Source organism: Tupaia chinensis, unplaced genomic scaffold, assembly GCF_000334495.1.
Source record: "Tupaia chinensis unplaced genomic scaffold, TupChi_1.0 Scaffold143728_1, whole genome shotgun sequence".
In the NCBI taxonomy this organism is placed as follows: domain Eukaryota; kingdom Metazoa; phylum Chordata; class Mammalia; order Scandentia; family Tupaiidae; genus Tupaia; species Tupaia belangeri.
In genome coordinates this window covers 1,032,472-1,057,112 of record NW_006203577.1, presented here as the reverse complement: position 1 = coordinate 1,057,112, position 24,641 = coordinate 1,032,472, and the positions used below count along the sequence as shown (strand labels likewise).

The following is a 24,641-nucleotide window of genomic DNA, read 5'->3' as shown; positions in this document are numbered from 1 at the left end:
TTATTTACCCTTTCTCCTTAGAAGTCCAGAAAGCGTTCTTTCAGTAATTTTTTTTAGATTTACTTAGTTTTATTACTATTTTTTAATTTGTTAGAGTCACCAGAGAGAGACAGCAAGATTGCAAGGGAAAGTGAAAAAGCATGCTGCTAGGCCCAGGACTTGAACAGTAGTCGACCATGTGGGAGCCCAGAGCCTTAACGATCATGCCACCTGCTAGCCTCTTCTTTTTCTTTAAAGAACAGCAATTATGCTAGAATGTTTTATGTTGTTTGCTCTGGGTTTTTACAAGGGGTCTTCCAAAAATTCATTTAAAAAATGCCTATTATAAAAAACTATGCACAGATTTCAAAAACAGCTTTGTCACCAAAATAAACTCATATTCTAATCCTATTTTCCAAATACTTTTTCAAGTAACCTTCACGTTATTTACCCTTTCTCCTTAGAAGTCCAGAAAGCGTTCTTTCAGTAATTTTTTTTAGATTTACTTAGTTTTATTACTATTTTTTAATTTGTTAGAGTCACCAGAGAGAGACAGCAAGATTGCAAGGGAAAGTGAAAAAGCATGCTGCTAGGCCCAGGACTTGAACAGTAGTCGACCATGTGGGAGCCCAGAGCCTTAACGATCATGCCACCTGCTAGCCTCTTCTTTTTCTTTAAAGAACAGCAATTATGCTAGAATGTTTTATGTTGTTTGCTCTGGGTTTTTACAAGGGGTCTTCCAAAAATTCATTTAAAAAATGCCTATTATAAAAAACTATGCACAGATTTCAAAAACAGCTTTGTCACCAAAATAAACTCATATTCTAATCCTATTTTCCAAATACTTTTTCAAGTAACCTTCTACTTTTAGAAGGTTAATACTTTTCTACAGTATTCTCTTTCAATCTATAGTATTGAGTCTTCTTTTAAGAAACTTTTCCTGGGGTCAGAAGGTGGCTCGGCAGTAAAAATGCAACGCTCTGGAAGATTCCAGGTTCATATCCAGTGATCCCCTCTGAGTACACCCAGGCACATGCAGGCCCCTGATCAGGGGCTGGCAGAAGCTGAGGTAAAATCACAACATCAAGATGTTGGGACTGCTGTGTCTGTCTGTCTCCCTCTTTCATGAAAGAAAGTAACTGAGGAGAAAAAAAGAAAAGATTGTTCTGAATGATAGTTCTTCATATCTGTGCTCACAGAATCTTCCCTGTCAGGTAGTTTTTGTATTTGTAATGTTCCCTTGCTTTCTTCCCTTCCTTAGGAGGATCTACCTACCTACATGTTGTCTCTTCTTTGCCTATCTTCAATATTTTTACTTTCTCTCAGATTATCTTCTTGCAGAATTCATTTTAGTCTTTAATTTTTTTCTTTCTTTTCATCCTTTAATTAAAGGGCTTTTTGCTTATTCACTTTTGCATCCCTTCTAGTTTAGTTTTCTTTTCTGAAAAGATTATTTTGCTTTTATTTATAATTTTTTCCTGATGTCTAGCATTTCACTTCTGAAGTTTTCCAATTTTATGTTCTTTCTTATGTGATATGGATTTCTCAATGACCTTTGTTGCATTTTAAAATAAAGGTTGATTGGTTCTGTGGTCATTTTTTTTCCAGGGTGCTTCCTATGAAAAAATGTTATTATGTTCTTCAGGATTTGGGTTTTTTGTTTGTTTGTTTTAGTTTAAATGGTCTAGCTCTATGGCAAATGTTAACATGCTGCTCAAAGTAACACTGAATCCACACACTGTGGAATACCACGCGTTTGGTTCCTTAGTCAACCTGTAAAAGCTGGGTGCACTGCTTATGATCCTAGCTGGCTGGGAAGGGTATGGGGGAGCGCAGCTTGCGCCCTGTTGAAGGTGTTTATCCTTACCTCCCTCTGTCTCTCTCTCATGAAGAAATAAACATTTTTTAATGGGATTTTACCTTGATACTTTTCTGTTTCTCAGTCTACTTAAAATTAGTTTTGTAAAACTTTTTTTAAAAAGTGGTGTACGTGGCAGTTTTTCTAATTTCACAGAATTAACTCCTCTGTTGTTGTTATATAATGTTACAAAATATGGTAGCTTGCTTTCTGAGATCTTCCAGCTGTTCATCTCCCCATCCTTGTCTGAACTTCTCTTTCCTCCTCCTACTCTCCATCCCTTGATTCCACTATTCCAGTCCTGTTGAACTCTGATTCTAGTGTCCTGTTCACTTTAGTTTCCACTCAGTGTGGTGTGCAGTCCTGAATAACACTCTGGCAGGTCCACTTTATGGGTTCATTGGGACTAGACTGCTCTAACTTCTGTATGACCACGGACGCACTCCACTTGCCTAGCACAGTTCACTTACTGATAGAAATAAGCTCTGAGAAGTGTGTCATCAGGCAGTTTCATCACTGTACAAGCACCATGGCGTGTACTTACACAAACTCAGATGAGGTAGCCTGCTACACACTAGCTACTACAGTGCGGCCTATTACAATCTATGGGACCACCATCACACACGCGGCCGTCATTGGAGTGGGCGACCTCTCACCTTCCCATGTCAGCTGCTGCTCTTAATATAGTGCACCTCACTGTCCAGTAAACAGTGGAGGCCAGCTGCTGTGGAGCCTCCCAGCTTTCAAGTCCAGTGAGACACAGTGTTACCTCTCTTTGCATACTCCTGCACAGTGACACAATGGTCCACAGCACTGGAAGGTTGCTATTACCTATTTGTATTTTCAAGTACATGGGGTTAGTTGTTTGTTTAATTGCCAGAGGACAAGGGGAAGGGAGGAGTGGAGAGGCAGGCTTAAACATCGGTTGGCCATGTGGAATCAGGCTCCCTTAACCAGTAGGCCACTGGGCCAGAGCCAACTTGAGGTTATTTTTTTTCTAGATGGCATGTGCACTTGTCACGGAGAGACAGAGAGACAGGGAGAGAAGAAAGTATCCTCTTGGGGAGAATAGTCAAGTCACAATTCCTTCTCCTCTTTCTCTCCCTCCTTTCTGGATTTTGAGAACACACGCACATGTGCACAGCATATCTCAAGTGGCCAGGTACAGGACACAAACCATGCGGTCAACCAGGTAGGATCCGGCTGCCTTAGTCACAAACCTGAGGTTAGTTTCATAGTCAATTTTATCCCATATGCTTTTGGATTTGCTATCTAGTTTCTCCCAGTTATGGTCAAAAAATTACAGGGATGTCATATCCATCTTCCCAGAATCCCTCTCAAAGCCAGATCTGAAACTCAAACATAGCCGTTATGTTTTCCTTTCTTTTCTAATGATAGAGACAGAAGGGAGAGAGGGAAAAAGAAGAGAAAATGCCCCCGACGGGTTCTCATCACACCGTGACCTCCTTTCCCCAGCCACCAGCACCTCATGATTCTGTGCATCAACAAATCTTCAGGCCATCTCAGGGATCCAAACCCACTGTCGGCCACATGGCTACTAGCCTTGCAGGGCACTTCATTACTACTATATCACAGTGGCTAGGTAAGCAATTATGTTTTCATATTCTTATGCATCATAAATAGCTACATGTTACTAAACCACAGTGATATGTTCTTAGAAATGACCTCTTAGGGGACCAGCAGTTGACATTATAATAGCTATGTCACTAGACTCCCATGTAGTCAACCACGGTTTGAGTCCTGGACCCAGTGGCTTAAACTCACGCTGGGCACATGTGCGTGCATGCCCAAGATCCCTAGAGGAGAAGGGATTGTGGCCATCCCCCCAGGGGGTGATTTCTTGCTTTCTGTCTCTCTGTCTCTGTCTTTCTGGTGAACATACGCTCCCTATAGCAAAAACCTCTCCAAAAAGAAAAGAAATGACCTCTTAGGGAGTTTTACTGTGTGCAAACATCACAAAGTGTACTGATTCAAAGTTAGGTGCCATAGCCTACTACCCACATAGGCTATATTATAGAATCTTAACCAAAACATGCATCACGTGGCTATATAGTATTACTTTTTTGAAGCTTTTTAAAAAAAATGTTATTTATCATTCTTTTTTTTTTTTTTTTTTTTTTTACTTTCCTCATGGATATGGCTCCTCCCTGGAAGCTACAGGGTATGTGTGCTCACCTGAGAGATAGAGAGGGAAAGTAAGAAAGCAAGCTACCACTCTGGGATTCAAACCAAGGTCGGCCATGTGGGAGTACAACACCTTAACCACTACAACACCTGTTGGCCCACTGAAATGTATTTTAATTGCTTTTAACCATCTTGTTGTAGGACATCTATCTTTTATGAAACAAGGCAAAAAAACACTACAACTTCATGATTATAAAAGGTTTCTTTTAATTAAATTCTTTAAAACTTGCCTGGATTTTAATACTTATAAATGCTCCTTATTCACAGTTCAGATAATGTATAAACATTTACACTTCAACTGTGTAACACTTGTGTCCAGTGGGATGCTTAGCCTGAGACTATAAAAAATCCAAATAATCGCTCAAACACGAGAATGCAGACATGAAGTGTCTTTAAAAATCTGAACATGATCTGAGAAGAAATTCCATGTTTATGTATTACAGACTTTGTGTTCTGTGAATACCAGTATGTACAGTAAATGTAGCAGATTTTCTCCTAGTCCAAGGATCAGCAAGCTGAGCCCAGAGGCTCATTATCTGTTAAAGTTTTACTGACACACAGCCATGCCCATGGCCTTATGCATTATCTAGAGCTGTTCTCAGACTACAATAGCAGAGGTGAGAAGCTAAACCAGAGAACATGTACACAAAGCCTAAAATATTTACTTTCTGGGTATTTGACACAGAAGTTGGCCACCCCCATCCAATCTAGAGATTTATCAAAGGAGCTTCTGCAAGCAGTACTTAAAACTTCTAGGGATAATTCTGAGTAGAACCACTCTTCATTGTATTGGATGCCCCCCAGCATGTGACAGGATGCTTGGCATCTCTGGCCTCCCAGAAACTGGAATACTAGTAGCACTCCCAGTCCTTGGGGTAACCAAACTTCCCCGCACACGTCCCAACTCTCTGGGAGGAAGTCAACGCACTAGTCTTGGTTGAAAACCAAGTTAGCTCAAAGAAAGGAAGGAGAAAATACACTTCGTAAGTTCTAAATGCTACCCAGATGGATGAGAAATATAATTACTTTTATACAGAGCAAGCTGTAAGTCTATTTTTCCCCTCTGACAAAAATATGTTAATTTTAACCAAAATACACTAATATCTTCTCAATAAATTGTATTAAGAATATATTTATTAAGCATAATTTATACATACTTTGACCAATATATCAAACCATCATGGCATTTTCAATTAAAATAAAACACACACACACACATAAGCCAGTCTTACCGATTTGTTCCATCCAGATTTGACTTGTGGATGAAATTAAGTTTCGCATCTGCCCAATAAAGCTTCCGTTCCTCATAATCTAAAGTCAATCCATTTGGCCAGTAAATTTCAGTGTTTATTATAATGAAGCGACTTGAACCATCCATTCCAGCACGTTCTATCTTTGGTACTTCTCCCCAGTCTGTCCAGTACATAAACCTAAAAATAATTATAAAAACAATTAAAGCCATGACATCAGTAAATAACAAGGAAATATTTTATAATTATCATTATTATATAATCAAAGCTCTCCCAGGAATACTAAAACTCCAACTAAAGAAACTATTTTTGACATTTTACTCCCTGATTTAGAACAAGCATCATCAAGAATGCAAACAACACTGGACCACCATGTACTGGAAAAAAGGATATTACGGTATTTTGATGTGTCTCTCCACAAATTACTTGTTAATAACATAGAGGAAACGATAAACTTAGAAAAAAATACACGTGGTGGGCACCACCCAAACCAGTCACCTCAGTTAATATCAATAAGGGAATAAATTGGCCATTTGCCTCTATTCACAGTTCAGATAATGTATAAACATTTACACTTCAACTGTGTAACACTTGTGTCCAGTGGGATGCTTAGCCTGAGACTATAAAAAATCCAAATAATCGCTCAAACACGAGAATGCAGACATGAAGTGTCTTTAAAAATCTGAACATGATCTGAGAAGAAATTCCATGTTTATGTATTACAGACTTTGTGTTCTGTGAATACCAGTATGTACAGTAAATGTAGCAGATTTTCTCCTAGTCCAAGGATCAGCAAGCTGAGCCCAGAGGCTCATTATCTGTTAAAGTTTTACTGACACACAGCCATGCCCATGGCCTTATGCATTATCTAGAGCTGTTCTCAGACTACAATAGCAGAGGTGAGAAGCTAAACCAGAGAACATGTACACAAAGCCTAAAATATTTACTTTCTGGGTATTTGACACAGAAGTTGGCCACCCCCATCCAATCTAGAGATTTATCAAAGGAGCTTCTGCAAGCAGTACTTAAAACTTCTAGGGATAATTCTGAGTAGAACCACTCTTCATTGTATTGGATGGCCCCCAGCATGTGACAGGATGCTTGGCATCTCTGGCCTCCCAGAAACTGGAATACTAGTAGCACTCCCAGTCCTTGGGGTAACCAAACTTCCCCGCACACGTCCCAACTCTCTGGGAGGAAGTCAACGCACTAGTCTTGGTTGAAAACCAAGTTAGCTCAAAGAAAGGAAGGAGAAAATACACTTCGTAAGTTCTAAATGCTACCCAGATGGATGAGAAATATAATTACTTTTATACAGAGCAAGCTGTAAGTCTATTTTTCCCCTCTGACAAAAATATGTTAATTTTAACCAAAATACACTAATATCTTCTCAATAAATTGTATTAAGAATATATTTATTAAGCATAATTTATACATACTTTGACCAATATATCAAACCATCATGGCATTTTCAATTAAAATAAAACACACACACACACATAAGCCAGTCTTACCGATTTGTTCCATCCAGATTTGACTTGTGGATGAAATTAAGTTTCGCATCTGCCCAATAAAGCTTCCGTTCCTCATAATCTAAAGTCAATCCATTTGGCCAGTAAATTTCAGTGTTTATTATAATGAAGCGACTTGAACCATCCATTCCAGCACGTTCTATCTTTGGTACTTCTCCCCAGTCTGTCCAGTACATAAACCTAAAAATAATTATAAAAACAATTAAAGCCATGACATCAGTAAATAACAAGGAAATATTTTATAATTATCATTATTATATAATCAAAGCTCTCCCAGGAATACTAAAACTCCAACTAAAGAAACTATTTTTGACATTTTACTCCCTGATTTAGAACAAGCATCATCAAGAATGCAAACAACACTGGACCACCATGTACTGGAAAAAAGGATATTACGGTATTTTGATGTGTCTCTCCACAAATTACTTGTTAATAACATAGAGGAAACGATAAACTTAGAAAAAAATACACGTGGTGGGCACCACCCAAACCAGTCACCTCAGTTAATATCAATAAGGGAATAAATTGGCTTTTTTTTTTTTTTAAGGTTTTTTGCCTTAGGATGTGTGTGCTCTTGCTGGAGAGAGAGAAGAGACATAAACAGTGAGAACAAAAGCGAGAAATCACTTCAGGGGAGGGGGTGAGGGGAATGGCCACGCTGCAATTCCTTCTCCTCCCAGGATCTTGGGCACTCATGCACACATGCCCTGCGTGAGTTTCAAGCTACCAGGACTGGGATTTGAACCACAGTAAGCCATGTGGAAGTCCAGCAACATAACCGCTCCATCATCTGTTGGCCCCATGTGCCTCTAAATGTGAGCCACGGAAAATATGTTTACTAGGTCATCAGTAAAGTCGTGAAGTATTTTTCAATGTTATTCTATGCAAAAATGCATCATAACTTTCCAGACAACCCAATAACACCTTTTATTAGTATCTCTTACATAGTATTCCTGCCAGAAAATGCACTACCTGAATAAAATTATGAGGAAGCAAAGAAACTCAAATTGAAGAGCATTCTACAAATCAACTGGCTTTTGACCATATCACCATTATGAAAATCAAAGAAAAGCTGATGAACTAATCTAGACTGAAGGAGAATAAAGAGACATGATAACTACATGAAATCCATGATCCTAGACTTTTAAAAGAGAAAAAAATGCCGTAAAGACATTACTGGAGCAGGCAAAATTGTCAAGTGCCAAATTACATACAGTACTGCACTAATGTTAGTATTTCCTAAAAATGTTCACTGTAGTGCGGTTAGGGTATATAGGGAGTTCACTACACTACTTTTGTTTCTATTCTACAAGTTTAAAACTTCTCTCAAAACGAAAAATAAAAGCTTAATAGCGTCATTAACCACCATGCCATCAGCTGGCCCTTGGGTTTCATTCTTTTATTCTAAGAGCAATATGAAAGCACTTAAAGACTTTTTAAATAAGAGGTGAAATGACTAACTCTGTGGGGCCACAGTAGTGGGGACAGCTGACTGTAGTATGACCAAACATTGGAAGAAGGCCGAAAAGAATAGTGAGGCCAGCGCATTCGAAGTGTCTCTGTGAGGAGTTCTGCAAAGTCCTCTTCAGAACTGTCAAAATAACTAGTGTCTAAAACATACAATGACAAGAGAAGCATTTATTCAAACAAATCTCTACTGACTTTCAGTAAGAACTGTGATACTTTAGGTAGGGGTCTTTTGCGTTCCCATCCACACTACCAGGTTTGTGTGGAACATGAGTTCTACCCTAGGCAGACATGGCAGGCCTTAAAGCCTGATAGCTACATCGGCCTAATCAAGAGAGCACACTTTGGGAGAACCAGCAGTTAGCGTAATGGCTATGTCGCTGGACTCCCATGTAGTCAACCGCGGTTCGCGTCCTGGACCTGGTGGCTTAAAACTCACGCCGGGCGCGTATGCGTGCATGCCCAAGATCCCAAGAGGAGAATGGAGGAGAAGGGACTGCGGCATGACCATCCCCCCTGGGGGATGATTTCTTGCTTTCTGTCTCTCTGTCTCTCTCTGTCTGTCTGGCGAGCCCACGTGCCCTATAGCAAAAATCTCTCCAAAAAAAAAAAGAGAGAGCACACTTTGGAACAACACATGACAAACATCTATGTCCAGGAATCCTAGCAAAGCAAGAGTGCTTTCAATGACAGACAAACAGGGAGGATTACTATCCCAGTGATACCGGTTGGGACAATTAAAGTGGTAAATGAACCAGATTTTACAGCAAGAATGCAGGGAAGAGATAGCCGAAGAGAGTGTAGTTAAGTGGATATCCATCCCTGCCGGTCAGGAAGGCTGTGCACATGCTCATGGCTGCTCCCTCTTAAGAGAAAGAGAGTTTTCCAGCAAGTTAGTCTCCAGCTGAATGCAGACAAATGGAAAATTGCCTAAACCAGAAACAAATCCAAAGGAAAATGGTAGAACACTTACTGGCTCAGGGTTGTTTAGGAACAACCTCTAACATATCATTAGCTGACCACTAAGATACAGCGACACAGGGGCAACCTCTAGAAAGTGCCAAGCATGAAAGTACATTTTTTGAGGGGAAGGGCCAGAAATCAAGCAGTGACTCCAGAAGAAGCACATTTAGATTTATTCTATGCAAATCACTAAAAACAAACAAAAACAAGCCCAGGGAAGGATCAGAATCCATTGTCACTATCATGTATTATCTAAAGTCTCTAGTTTTCAACAAAAACATCCAAAGAAGAGTTAAGAGTGACCCACCCACAGACTTAGTAGAAAGAATTTAAGTCACTATAATAAATATGGTAAAAGAATCAAAGAATGTTAAGAATTAAAAGAAAAGATGATACCAATGATCCATCAAATGGAAAACAAAAGAGAAGTTGTAAAACACACACACACACACACACCACCACCACCACCACCACCACCAGAAATTCTGGAGCTGAAAATTACAATAGACAAAATGAAAACTGAAAAGGATGGGCACAACAGATTAGAGCTGGCAGAAGACTACACACACTTGAAGACTGGGTGATAGAGACTATCTAATATGAAGAACTACAAGAGAAAAGAGTTAAGAGGCTCAGCTGCAATGATGCACACTAAAATGCTGCTACTCAGAATGTGAGGCCCAACCTAAAGTCAGGCACCGTGGGGTGTGTCTGCAGTCTTAGCCAACCAGGAGTCTAGGGCAAGAGTATTGCAACATGGCAAGATTCTGTCAAAAATTTTCCCCACCCAGGGCAAGCTGGTGGCATGGCCATTAAGGCACTGGATTCTTCTATGGCTAAACACGGTTCAAGTCCCACACTCAGAACCTTGAAAATCATGCTAGGGGCATGTGTATGCATGCCCAAAATCCTGAGAGGAGAATGAAGAAGTGGTCATCATCACATTCCCTCTCTGCTTCTCTATGGTGAGTGTGCATGCCCTAAAATAAAAACCTAAAAAAGAGGCTATCCCACCTTCCCTCCTTCCAAGTCCACATTCCTCTCTCTCTCTCTCTTATAAAAGAAACAGGAGATTTGTATTCCAATATGTATTCCACAAATGGAGTACCAGAGTGCAGAGAAATAAAGGGGGGAAAATATGTCAATAATTACTAAAACCCATCAAATGTTATGAAAAATATTAATTCACATTCAAGAAGCTTAACAAACTCCAAGTAAAATAAACACACCTACAGACATCAGTCAACCTGCTGAAAAACAAAGAAAAAAGCTTGAAAGCAGCAAGGGAAAAAAATTCAGCATCTAGAAAGAAACCACACTATAATTAACAGCTGATTTTTCACTACAACAATGGAGGCCAAGAAGCAATGGGACAACATACTCAAAAGTATTAGAGGGAAAAAAGTCAGTGGAGAATCCTACATATTGCAAAACAGTTCTTCAAAAGTGAAGGCAAAATAAAAATACTACCAGATAACTAAGGACCAAAAGAGCTGTTGATCACAGATTTGCCTTGCAAGACATACTAAAAGTTCTTCAATCTCCGATACTAGGTGACTCAAATCCACAGGAAAAAACAGTCCTCACAGAATAATTATGAAAGTAACTAAGACAGTATAAATATGTGTTTATCTCTTACTTTTCTTAAGGATTAAAAAGACAATTATGGGGACCAGAAGATGGCATAATGGTTACATCACTGGACTCCCACATAGTCGACAACAGTTTAAGTCCCAGACCCGGCAACTTAAACTCACGCTGTGTGTGTGTGTGTATGTGTGTATGCCCAAAATCCCAAGAGGAGAATGAAGGAGAAGGGATTGTGGCATGGCCATCTTCCCCTGGAGGATGATTTCTCACTTTCTGTCTCTCTGTCTCTCTTTCTCTCTCTGTTTCTCAGGCAAGCACACGCACCCTTTGACAAAAATCTCTCTCTGAAAAAAAAATAATAAAAAGACAATTATGGGGTCAGCCAGTAGCATAGTGGTTAAGGTGGCTGGGTCACATATGACAGATGGCGCAGTTCAAGTCCTAGACCAGCGGCTTCAGAGACATACCTAGCCCATGAGTACGCATGTCCAAAATCCCTGGAGAAGAAGGGATTATGGCATGGCCATCAAGGCTGGGAGTGCTTTCTTACTTTCTCTCTCTCTCCAGCAAGTGCAAGCACCCTATAGCAAACATTAAAAAAAAAAAAAAGACAATTGCAAAAAACGTCAAATTTTATTATTGTGTGTATGACACATAAAAGTAAAATACATACAAGTAATCCCAGTAAGGAAGGGAAAGGAGAACCAACACTGACATTAGGAAATTACATCAGAAATTGACAATAAACAAAAAAAAAAAAAAAAAAAGAGTTCCAGAAATGGTAAATATGTAGGTTAACATGGAAGTCTTACAAATACTTTTCTTCTCATCTGTTTTCTTAGCTTCTTTTAAAAAACACACACACCTTAAAGCAATTATTATAACACAATATTAGTGGTTTCCTAACATATTGAAACATAATAATAACAGCAAAACAAAGGAGGAGGGAAATGGACCAATACTGGAACAAATGTTCTGTATTTTACTGGAGCTACAGTAGCGTTAATCTTTATGATAAATTAACACTGACATAATTGATATGGCAGATACTAAGAAAACCTTTTAAATCATTTTACTTTTTGTTATTATTTTTAAATAAGGCATGTGTGTTTACCAGAGAGAGACAGAGACATAGAGATAGAGAAAGTGAGAAGGCAAGCTGCCAGGTATGGGACTTGAACCATGGTTGACCATGTTGAGCACCTTAACTACCACACCACCTGCTGGCCCTCCTAAAAAAAAAATTCCTTTTTTTTTTTTTTTTTTTTTTTGGGGGCCGTGGGTCGGCCGTCTAGGGCACGTGAGCTCGCCAGACACACAGAGAGACAGAAAATGAGAAATCACTCCCCGGGGGGAAGGCCACACTGCAATCCCTTCTCCTTTATTCTCCTCTCGAGATCTTGGACATGCATGCACATGCACCCGGCGTAAGTTTAAGCCACCGGGTCCAGGACTCAAACCACGGATGACTACATGGGAGTCCAGCGATAAAGCCATTACACCAACTGCTAGTCCCAAGAAAATATTTTTAAAATTTTGGTTGAAAATTCAATAAAGGAATCAGTACACTAGAAAACTAATACAAAAAGAGGAAATTAAGCCGAAACAGGGGAACAAAAAGACAGAATCTAAAAAAACAAACAGTAAAGTGATAGATGCAAATATGTTCAAATCAATAAAAGCACTAAAACATAAACAGATGGGAACCAGCAGTTAGCGTAATGGCTATGTCGCTGGACTCCCATGTAGTCGACAGCGGTTCGCATCCCGGACCCGGTGGCTTAAAACTCACACCGGGCGCGTGTGCATGTGTGCCCAAGATCCTGAGAGGAGAATGGAGGAGAAGGGATTGCGGCGTGGCCATCCCCCCTGGGGGGTGATTTCTGGCTTTCTGTCTCTCTGTCTCTCTCTGTCTGGCGAGCGCACGCGCCCTATAGCAAAAACCTCTCCAAAAAAAAAAAAAAAACCATAAACAGATTAAAAAAAAAACAAACAAAAAAGGATTGCCAGAGGCAACTTAAAAATAAATAAATAAATAACGAGATCTAACTATGTGCTATCAGAGGCACATTTTTAAATCATAGATACAAATAAGGTGAGAGTAAAAGGGATAAAAAGATGCACCACACAAATAACCATAACAGAGTTAGAGCAGGTACACAAACAGACTTACACATACAAAACATGACTAGAGATGAAAAGGGGCACTTTATATTAATAAATCAATCAAATTACCAGAAATAATTACGAACATGTACGCACCTAATGAAAGACCCAAAAATGAAGCAAAAACTGAATTGAAGCGAGAAATAATTCCACAATAGTTAGAAACACAGTAACTGAATTCAAATTTTATGAAGCTGGAGCTGGCCGAGCCATAGCAGCACACACTGGATGCTGCTGTAGGGCTGGCCTAGGCCACACGGGAAGCCCAGATTCCACTCCCAGCCCGTGTGAAAACCTGGGTGTGGCTGCGAGGGCCTGTAATCCCAGCTGCTCAGGACGCTCAGAGCTGGTGTGGTCAACTTGGTGAGACTGTCTGGAAGAGTTACACAAGGTGACATGTGTCTGTGGTCCCAACCACTCAGAAGGCTGAAGCAGGAGGATAACAACACAGTGAGACTCTGTTTAAACCAACCCCCCATACACCACAATAAAAGAAGGGAAGGAACAAGTAAGGGAGGGAGGAAAAAGCAACATAATGTAGTTTGATGTGTGTGCTGAAGTAACTATCAATGGAACAAAGTATTAGGTCGTGGGGAAAGTTGTGACACTTTTTTCTGTTCAAAAATGAGTCAGAACTTTCCCAACAACCCAATAGAACATTTAAAAACACATTTAAGATCAACTAATTTTTGACAAAGGTGCAAAGGCAATTAAGTGGAAAGGGACAGTCTTTTCAATAGGATATCCACACCCGACTCCCCAAAAAACATCTAAAAACCATTCAAACAACCTATATACATAAAATTAATCCACGATGGGTCATAGATATAAAAATAAAACCTAAAACTTGTAGATGAAAATCTTTGTGACTCTAGGGTAGGTAAAGATTTCCTGAGGGTTGGTCCCATAACCTAGTGGTTTAAAGGAGCTAGATTCCACAGGGCCAACTGTGGTTCAGGTGCTGGTTTGAGAAACGTATCAGGTCTGTGTGCATACCCAAAATCCCAACAGGATGGAGAAATGGAGGGGGGACCACAGTGTGAACCCACCCCACTGGGGGGTTGCTTTCTCCTCTCTCTCTCTGGCAAGCTCACGCAACTCCTGGCAATTAAAATATAACAACAAAAAAGATTTCTTGAAATGATACTAAAAACACAACACATAGAAGAAAAAAAAAAAAAGAAATTGGACTTCCTCAAAATGAGAAACTTAGCAAAAAATAAAAAGCTTTGTGCTTCAAAAAACAGAAGAAAATAAGGGCCAATGATTAAGCTCACATAGTTAACTGTGGTTCAAATCATGGCCTAGGCGACTTCACACACACACACACACACACACACACACACACACACACACAGCTGACCCCAAAGCTCAGGAGTTAAGGGATTCAAATTCTACCCGGTCCAACAGAATCCCAGTCCAGGAGGCTTGAAAAACATACCAGGTGCATGTATGTGTGTGCATACATGCCCCCAAGTCCTGCAAGAAAGGAGAAATGGAGTACAGGGACTATGGAGTGACCACAGTCCATTAAGGAGTGCTCTTTCTCTCTCCCTCCCCCCTCTCTCCATCTCTCTGGTGCGGATATGTACACTTCGGTAGTTAAAAACAAATTTTAAAGGAAAAAAGCACACACATATATACGAAATCATAAGTGGCACGCTAGTGTATTATCTGAAATCACAGGGGCCAGCAGGTGGTGCGGTGGCTGGGGCGCTGGACTCCCACATAGCCAACCATGGTTTGAATCTGGGAATCAGAGGCTTGAAATTCATGCCAGGCACAAGTGCATATGTGCCCGAAATCCCTAGAGAATGGAGGAGAAGGGATTACAGCATGGCCATTCCCTCTGGAGTGATCCCCCCACTTTCTCTCTTTCCATCTTTCTCTGGAGAGTGCATATACCCTATAGCAAAAATCCCTCCAAAAGAAAGAAAAAGAAATCACATACAATAAAGGTTTTATACAGAATACACAAAAAATTCTCACAAATGAACAAAAAGATCAGTAACACTTTTAAAATGATAGAAAAACTTGAATAGACATTTCACCACTCCAATAATCACCACCTGAAAAGATGGTCAACATTACTAGTTTTTAAGCAAAAATGCTAATTAGAACCATAAAAGATAACATCTCATACAAACAAGAATGACTATAATAATGTTTTGTTTTGTTTTAGGTTTTTGCCATAGGGACCAGAGAGAAATAGAGAGACAGTAAGAAAGAAAGAAAGAAATCACCACCAGGGAGACGGCCACGCTGCAATCCCTTCTCCTCTCTTCTCCTCCTGGGATTTTGGGCACGCACACGCAAGCACCCAAGAGGATAATCAAGCTGCTGGGTTGTGACAGTTACGGGCCAGTCCATAGTGAAGTGGTTAAGGCACAGGATCCCACATGGCCAATGGCCCAGTTCAAGCCCAATGGCTTGAAAAACACATGGTATGTGTATGCACGTATGTCCAGAATCCCAAGAGGAGAATGGAGAAGGGACTGTGGTGTGGATGGTTTCTCACTTTCCCTCTCTCTGTCTTCAGAGGGCTTATGCACCCTACAGTGTTAAAAAAAGAAGGGGGGGGGGGAACCTGGCAATTATCGTGTTAATAAGGATGTAGAGAGATGGAGATGTAAAGTGATACAACCACTCTGAAATAAAAATTCAGCTTTTCCTTAAAATATTAAATATAAATTTATCAGACAATCCAGCAATTCCACTCTACCCAAGAGAAATTAAAGCATACATTCATACAAAGATGTTTACGAAAGTTATCAGTGTTACTCATACTAGCCAAAAAATAGAAACCATCCAAATATCTGGGGACCAGCAGATGGCACAATGGCTATGTTGCTGGACTCCCATGTAGTTGACTGCAGTTTGAGTCCCAGACCCAATAGCTTAAACTCACGCTGGGCGCGTGTGCATGTGTGCCCAAGACCCTGAGAGGAGAATGGAGGAGAAGGGATTGCAGTGTAGCCATCCCCCCGGGGAGTGATTTCTCACTTTCTGTCTCTCTCTTTTCTGGCAAGCGCACGTACACTATAGCAAAAAATCCCCCCCCCCCGAAAAAAAAGAAATCCAAATATGCATTACCTGATAAGCAGACTAACAAAATTTAGAATATCCAGGCAATAGAACTCTATGCAGCAATGAAAAGGAATAATGTACTGATACATGTTACAACATAAATAAATCTAAAAAACATTATGCTAAAGTCAAAGATACAGTACTGTCTATTGCATGACTCTGTAACAATGGCCCAAAAAAGCAAATACAGGGCCAGTGAGGCGGCATGGTGGCTAAGGCAGTGGATATTACAAAGCCCGACTATGTGGTTCCAGTCCCAGATCCAGCGGCTTGCGAAACCACACCCAGACCCGTGTGTAGACATGCCTAAAATTCTAAGGAAAGAATGGAGGAGAAGGGATTGCTGCATGGTCAGCCCCCCTCCCATCCTTTCTCACTTTCCAGTAAGGCTTAAGTAAACTTAAAGGTTCATTACTTCCACAATCCCCCTCTAATACCCTGTTCTTCATTTTGTATAGGCAGCCACTGCTTGGCATGGTTCCAGTATGTGTGAATGCCTGCCCCCCACCCTCGTCCACGGGGTTCGGATTTCAGGTACCACACAAAGTATAAACCTCACTGCTCTTCCACACATGGATGACAGATTGCTCCTCCACACACGGATGACAGATGTGTATTACGATCAGTGATTAATCGAGTCATTTCTTTCACTGCCCATTTCTGCTGTACCACCATCCTTGAACTGGACTTCCTAGGCGCTCATGTGTTCAATCACTTGCTAGAGAGAGTGACGTGTTTTACAGAGTGACAGCTGACTGGATTTCAAAGAAGAAAATACAGACACTAGTTAGGACGCTATTTTAAATTTTTCTGGTGAGAATGATGGGAGAACAACTAAAGCAAAGGTGATAGAATAAAATAGTAGAAATTACGGCCTACCCTAAACTCCCAATTTCATTTTCTAGTGTTTCTTACTTTGGGACTCCTACTGTTACAGGCCCATAGACACACAGGTTTTCTTCTCATGCAACCCACTGGACTTCATGTGACACCCCGCCCATAAAAATTGAGAAGCCTCATCAATATCAAAAAACTGGGAGAGGGACCAGCAGATAGTGCAGCAGTTACGATGCTGGACACCCACAGGGCCGACTAGAGTTCAAGTCCTGGACCTGGTGGCTTGAAACTCACACCAAGCGCATGCAGTATGTGTGAGAACTGAGAAGGAACTGTGGCATGGCCAACCCCTGCAGAGCCATTTCTCACTTTGCCTGTCACTGTTTCTGTTTCTCTCTCTCACTGGCCATGCACACATACCCTAAGGCAAAAACCTCTTAAAAACAAACCCAGGGGAGAAGAGTATCCCCAGCCCTGCTTCTGCCAACTCTCCTCTAAATACAACATGAGCACTTCACAAAAGACACCAAGAAGTGTCCTGCCCCTCTATTTCTCCACATATCATTTTATCCCATACCCATTAAAATGCTAATAAGTAACACTTCAATAATTAACTCAGGAAGTTGCAGCTATGATACAACAGTTTGCTCTGTACCAGTTATTCCACAATAATCATAAAATTAAACAAAATACCTGAGCAACTCTTCCCAGAACTGAAACTACGCAGCACAAGATTGCAAACCCTGAGAAAAGGGGAGCTCATGAGGAAAGCTCCACAGTTACTCCAAATCAACTGAAAGAATTTCATGTTAATAAATACCATTATAATTCTACTATGCTCCAGTTACAAGCTGCTTGTTATTCCACAAATGTGCAGAGGCATGAGCGTCAGGCACACAATGTTCCTACCAGCTAAGTCACTACCACTTCCGTATCGTGTCCCTCTATCCAACAGCGGCCCAGCTAGAACGCACCAACCTAAAATGACTCAAGTAAAAGGGCATGCTCGCTCCTCTGTGCCCCACTGCACAAATTTCCCTCTCCTTTGTGCCCCATGCACAAATACCTAGAAAGCTTCACTGCATGACAGCTCCCCCAATTTAAAACTGGCTTATAAATAATAAAACTATATAATTAGCCTCTTTATTCTATTCAATCTGTTGCTAACTTACTTTGGAAGGTTTATCAGACTATCCCAACACTGAAACCTAGATGTGATGTGTGCTTCACTGACTTTTTTTATTAAGTGGACTGACTTTTTGAAGGTAAAATAATTTTATTTGCCTTCATGAGAACTTTGATTACCTGTCTGATAAATAATTTAAAATTAGCTTCTAAGGAAAATCTTACCCCATCCTTGTTTATTCTCTCAACTCACTTATCCCAGCTCACCTTACTACCTTAAATGAAGGATGCTTGGCCCTAGTGCTACCAGGACAAACTAAAAACAAATAAAATAAAATAACTGTCATTGTGGATATTATAAAAACATCATAGTTTTTTTTTTTTTTTAATTGCCAGAAGGCACATGCCCTCACCAGAAACAGAAAGGGAGAAAGCACCTCCCAGTGGAGCGTGGTCATGCCACAATCCCTTCTCCATTTCTCCATCTGTCAGGATTTTAGGCACGCATGACCATGAACACGTTTGAATCCCAGTCACTGAGGCTGGGATTCAAACAACAGTTGATCACATGGGAACTGGCTCTATTAACCCCTCTGTGGGGCCTGGCCCTTGCTGTAGCCTTGTAGTTCTTTCTGAGAACTAGTGTGTAGAAACCAGTTTCACAATCAGGAGTAGAGATGATTTCTCAGTGAGTGCCTTACATACCTAAAGGACATTAACTCTTATCGTAGGTATTTTCTCAAATAAAGAGTCTGGCTTAAAAATAAATTTGGGTGGAAGAGTACAGGAATTAATGACATACATTTTGGTATACTAATTTTCACACTTCTACACTTACTTTTATTTATTCAAATTTATTTATTCATTTTGCGTTACTCTATATTTTTATAAAACACCTTAAATCCTTAGGGACAAAGTAAAAAAAAAAATTAACCTTTTTTTTAGTTTATCTATTAGGGATTAAGCATTTTTTCACTAATTTATATGCACTTTTTGTATATTAAGGCAATTAACTCTGTTTACTGTATCTGTTACAAATATTTTCTGTCTTCTCCAGCTTGTTTTGACATCCTGTGTGATTGAATCAATGTTTTTCTGTGTGATCTTGTCCACTGCTTTTATTCTCTCGGCTGGCAGGTGGTGTGGTAGTTAAGGCACTGGACTCCCACATGGCCGACTGCAATTTGAATCCCAGACCTTATGGCCTGCTTTCTCTCTCTTGCTCTCTTAACCTCTCACTCTCCCTCTGTCTCTGTCTCATGAGCTCATTGGCCCCACAGCAAACTAAAAATAATAATAGTAATAAATAAATTTAAACTAACTTTTAAGAATTTATTTAATTATATTCATATTATTTTTTTAATTTGACCAGAGAGAGAAAGCAAGAAAGGAAGTCACCAGGTCCAAGACTCAAATCATGGTCAGCCATGGCACTTAACCACCAAACCATCTGCCAGCCCCAAAATTAAATAAATTAAAAAAAAAAAATGATCTAGAACGATCACGTAATTAGAGCTTCAATTTTATTCTGTGAAAGGAATACTCCACTAGTTGATGTAGGGATTAAAATAAAAGAATATATGGGGTGGCATGGTGGTTAAGGGCACCAAGACTCCCACATGGCTGGTCACGGTTCAAGTCCTGGATCTGGCAGCTTGCTTTCTCACTTTCCTTCCTTCCTTCCCTCCCTCCCTCCCTCCCCCCCTCCTTCCCTCCCTCTCTCACTCTATCTCTATCTCTTTCAGGTCAAATTAAAATAAACAAACAAATAAATAAAATGATAAAGTTAAATAAAAGAATTCTTTAAAATAAACAAATGCATAAAAGAATATATGTGAAATAAAAGGTGTATTTCCTGCTGGCTTTAACCCCTACCTGTGGGACAGTTCTCACATTTATCATCTTCTAGATTTTCACAATAAGACACTTCCCAGGGATATTTACTCATCTAGACTCTCTATTAATAACTATCTCATCTTAAATTAGAAACCAGTGCGATAACCAACCAAGGAGCGGAGTTAACTCTCACTCTCAAAATACATCTTTAAAATGTGTTACAAAAGAATATTTATTACATTCAGTTCTATTATAAGATTTAGAACAAAGTAACATCTATTCAATCTGTTAATAGTAATTTATTTATATAAAATCTAACAATTCCTTACACTGTAAATAAGCTTAATTTTATATATTTTTATTCTTATTTTTGAGAGAGATTTTTTTTTTTGAGACGTTTTTGTTATAGGGCACATGCGCTTGCCAGACAGAGAGAGACAGAGAGATAGAAAGCGAGAAATCACCCCCCAGAGGGGATGGCCACGCAATCCCTTCTCCTCCATTCTCCTCTTGGGATCTTGGGCACGCATGCACACGCGCCCAGCGTGAGTTTAAGCCACCAGGTCCAGGATGCGAACCACGGTCGACTATGTGGGAGTCCAGCGACATAGCCATGACACTAACTGCTGATCCCTGAAAGAGATTTTTGCTATCAGGCTCGTGGGCTTGCCAGAGAGACAGTGAGAAATCGCCCCCCCTCCAAGGGGGTGTGGCCATGTCACAATTCCTTCTCCTCTAGTCTCCTCAGGATTTTGGGCATGCACGCACATAATGCCTGGTCTGAGTTTTAAGCTGCTGGATCCAGGACTCAAACCATGGTCCACTACATGGGAGTACAGCACCGTAACTATTATGCCATCTGCTGGTCCCATAACTTCATTTTAATAACAAGTGAATACAATGTACCATTTTAAGGTTCTTATTAGATTACTAAAAGCTATTCTTCAGATAACTTATAAATTAACTATATCACGTAATTAAGAAATTGAAGTCTGGGGGCCGGCAGGTGGCATGGTGGTTAAAGGCACTGGATTCTCACATGGTTGACTGCGGTTTGAGTGCTAGACCTCTCAGCTTGCTTTCTCCCTCTCCCTTTCCCTTTCCCTTCCTCTCTCTTTCTCTCTCTCTCTTTCTCTGGTCAAATTAAAAAAAAAAAAAAAAACAACAAATGGAACTATATAAATAAACAGAGAAGGGATTGCAGCATGACCATTTCACATGGGGGATGCTTCTCCCTCTCTCTTTCACTCTCTCTCTAGTGAGCACATGTGCCCCTAGCAAATAATGTTTACAAACACTTCCTAATAAGAAAACATTTGGAGGATCAGCAGTTAGCGTAATGGCTATGTCACTGGACTCCCATGTAGTCGACCGCAGTTCGCATCCCGGACCCGGTGGCTTAAAACTCACGCTGGACGTGTGTGCATACGTGCCCAAGATCCCGAGAGGAGAATGGAGGAGAAGGGATTGCGGCATGACCATCCCCCCTGGGGGTGATTTCTCACTTTCTGTCTCTCTGTCTCTCTCTGTCTGGCGAGCACACATGTCCTATAGCAAAAAAACCTCTTCAAAAAAAAAAAAGAAAAGAAAACATTTGGGAGACCACCACAAGGAAATAAATATCAGTGGTTCTCTCACCAATCCTTGAGATTTGAGAATTCAGCAAATTATTTGGAAAGAACAAATCTAATAAAAACGGTCTGATGAAAATAGTATTAGTTATCACTTACTACTTCTAATGCCCTCAATCAGTTAAGGATTAAGATTTCAGTAGACAGCTTCTTCAGATATTAAAGATCAGAGTTTTCTTAAGAGAAGCTATGTGTGTGATACACAAATATCTGCCTAATTACATCATCTTTTTTCACATTTTCAAAGCAGCTATGGTCTTCTATAGATCTTCTGAGTCCATTTTGCTGAGACACTCGCTTTCTTCTACCTATCTTTTCTTATTAATAATTAAACAACAACAACAACACACACACACACAAAGGAAACGGGAAGACTTGGAGACACCTCCATCTCTCAGAAGACAAAATCTGACGGATTTCTGAATACTTGGCTCTCCAGATGAAAAATGCCTTTTTGGGTACCAGCAGTTAGCGTAATGGCTATGTCGCTGGACTCCCACGTAGTCGACTGCGGTTCGCACCCGGGACCCGGTGGCTTAAAACTCACGCCGGGCGCGTGTGTGTGCGTGCCCAAGATCCTGAGAGGAGAATGGAGGAGAAAGGATTGCGGTGTGACCATCCCCACTGGGGGGTGATTTCTCGCTTTGTCTTTCTGTCTCTCTCTGTCTGTCTGGCGAGCGCACGCGCCCTATAGCAAAAACCTCTCAAAAAAGAAAAAAAAAGCCTTTTTGAAAAATCCATTGATTCTGTATCTACCATAGATTCTTTTCCTGTCACTGTTCCCAAAACAATGCAATGTAACAACTCTTTACATAGCACTTACACTGCATACAGCATTAGAAATCATCTGAAGATTATTTAAAGTAATAGGAGGATATAAGTTATATGCAAATACTGTGTCACATGAAAATTAAGCATCCACAAATTCTGGTATCCACAGGAGGGTCCTGGAACTAATCCCCTTGAATGCTAAGGAACATATATATTTAAAACTCACAGGGAAAGGGGACTATTAAAGTCTCACCCTGGAGTGAGACAATAGCACAGCAGTAAACCTGAAACTCTGAGAGTCTGACCCACATGGGAAGGCCCCAGGTTTGTGTCTAGAGACCTCTGTAAGTATGCCGGGCAGCACGTGCCCAGGATGCAAAGTTGGCTGAAGCTGGGGATGGACCACAGTGTAAAGTCCTTTTGGGATGCTGTCTGTTTGTTTCCCTTGCTCATGGAATAAATAAATAAACTTTAAAAAAGAAAAAAAGAGGGACTAGCAGATGGCATAATGGCTATATCACTGGACTCCCATGTAGTCGACCACGGTTCAAGTCCCAGACCCAGTGGCTTAAACTCACACCAGGCACGTGTGCGTGCGTGCCCAAGATACCGAAAGGAGAATGGAGGAGAAGGGATTGTGGCGTGGCCATCCCCCCGGGGGGTGATTTCTCGCTTTCTGTCTCTATCTTTTTGGTGTGTGCACGTGCCCTATCGTCAAAAAAAAATTAAATATCATGTATGATGCAAAAGCAGCAGCAATCGGTATGTAGGAAAAAAACTATACTGATCATTTTCAGTTGTTCAGTCTTTGTAGTAAGCATATCAATGTGTGTTATCTTATTCTTTTTATCTTTTCATACATATAAAACACAAGTTGAACATATTTAACTGTATTCACCATCGAAAGTAAGGTAAAACAAGAAATCTTAAAGTAGGACCAGCACCAAAGTATTTGTTAATCACTGTGCATTAACAATCAGATCCCACATGGTCAACTGCAGCTCAAATCCCAACCCTGATGGCTTGAAAAGAGACCAGGCATGTGTTCATGCATGTCCCAAATTCTGACAGGATGGAAAAAAGGAGAAGGTACTACAGTCTGACCATGCCTCATTAAAGGGTTCTCGCTCTCTTTCCCACTGTCTCTCTCTCTCTATTGAGCATATGTGCCCTCTGGCAGTTAAAAAAAAAATCATAGAGAGTGATCCAATGCATTAAAAAAAAAAAAAAAACAGTAAAAGGAGCCACCTGGTGGAGTGATGGTTAAAGGTACTAGACTCCCACATGGCCAACCACGGTTCAAGTCCCCCACCTGCTCGCTTGTTTTCTCTCTCTCTCTCTCTCTCTCTCTCTCTCTCTCTCTCTCTCTCTGATCAAACTGGCAAATAAGAATAAAAATTAAAGTTAAATAAAATAATGCTTTTAAAAAATAATAAAATAATAAACTTTTTTAAAAGAAGTTTTAAAAAATGAAACTAATGACTGAATAGCCCAAATAGTATAATTTCAAATCTTTCCCACCTTCATTGAAAGTGTATAAACAGTTTTAGCTGATCAAAAAAAAATCATAAAGGAAAAGAATAGATTAAGTAATTGGAGTGAAGAAAACAAAAGACTGGGACCAGCAGGTGGCATGATGGTTGAGGTGCTAGACCCCACATGGCCGACTACGGTTTCAGCCCCAGACCTAGCAGCTTGCTTTCTCATTTTCCCTCTCTCTCTGGTCAAATTAGAAAATAATAATAATAAATAAAATTAAATAATTCTTTAAAACTTTTTTAAATAAAATTTTAAAAATAAAAGACTTTCTGGCAATATGGCATACTAGAAGCTCAGAGTGGAGTTCTATTATAAAACCACAAAAAATACTGAATAAACTATAAAAGTAATATTTTAAATGCTTTTGATGAAAATTAAAATATTTTTAGATCAGAGATGAATGGAAAATCCCAAATATAGCTTTTTGTTCTTTATAGTTTCAGTGTTTAAGATAGATACTGCCAGGAGAACCAGCAGTTAGCATAATGGCTATGTCGCTGGACTCCCACGTAGTCAACCACAGTTCGCGTCCCGGACCCAGTGGCTTAAAACTCACGCCGGGCACATGTGCGTGCGTGCCCAAGATCCCTAGGGGAGAATGGAGGAGAAGAGATTGCGGCGTGACCATCTCCTCTGGGGGGTGATTTCTCGCTTTCTGTCTCTATGTCTCTGTCTGTCTGGTGAGCATACACGCCCTATAGCAAAAACCTGTTAAAAAAAAAAGGAAGATTGATACTGCCAGTAAGCCACTGTAATGCAACAAGGCTCCACAATACTGAGGCCATAGCTGGGGTTCAAGTCTGAG

The 24,641-nt window shown here is 40.3% G+C and overlaps 1 protein-coding gene across 1 annotated transcript in view; it reads right to left on the bottom strand.

Moving 5' to 3' along the window:
* The window catches only part of LRP6 (LDL receptor related protein 6), a 172,320-nt gene that overhangs the window by 110,235 nt on the left and 37,444 nt on the right, over positions 1 to 24,641 (bottom strand). The window contains exon 3 of the mRNA XM_006164814.2: positions 6,807 to 7,004. Within this exon, the coding sequence (XP_006164876.1) occupies positions 6,807 to 7,004 (198 nt within the window). The remainder of the gene's footprint in view (positions 1 to 6,806; positions 7,005 to 24,641) is intronic.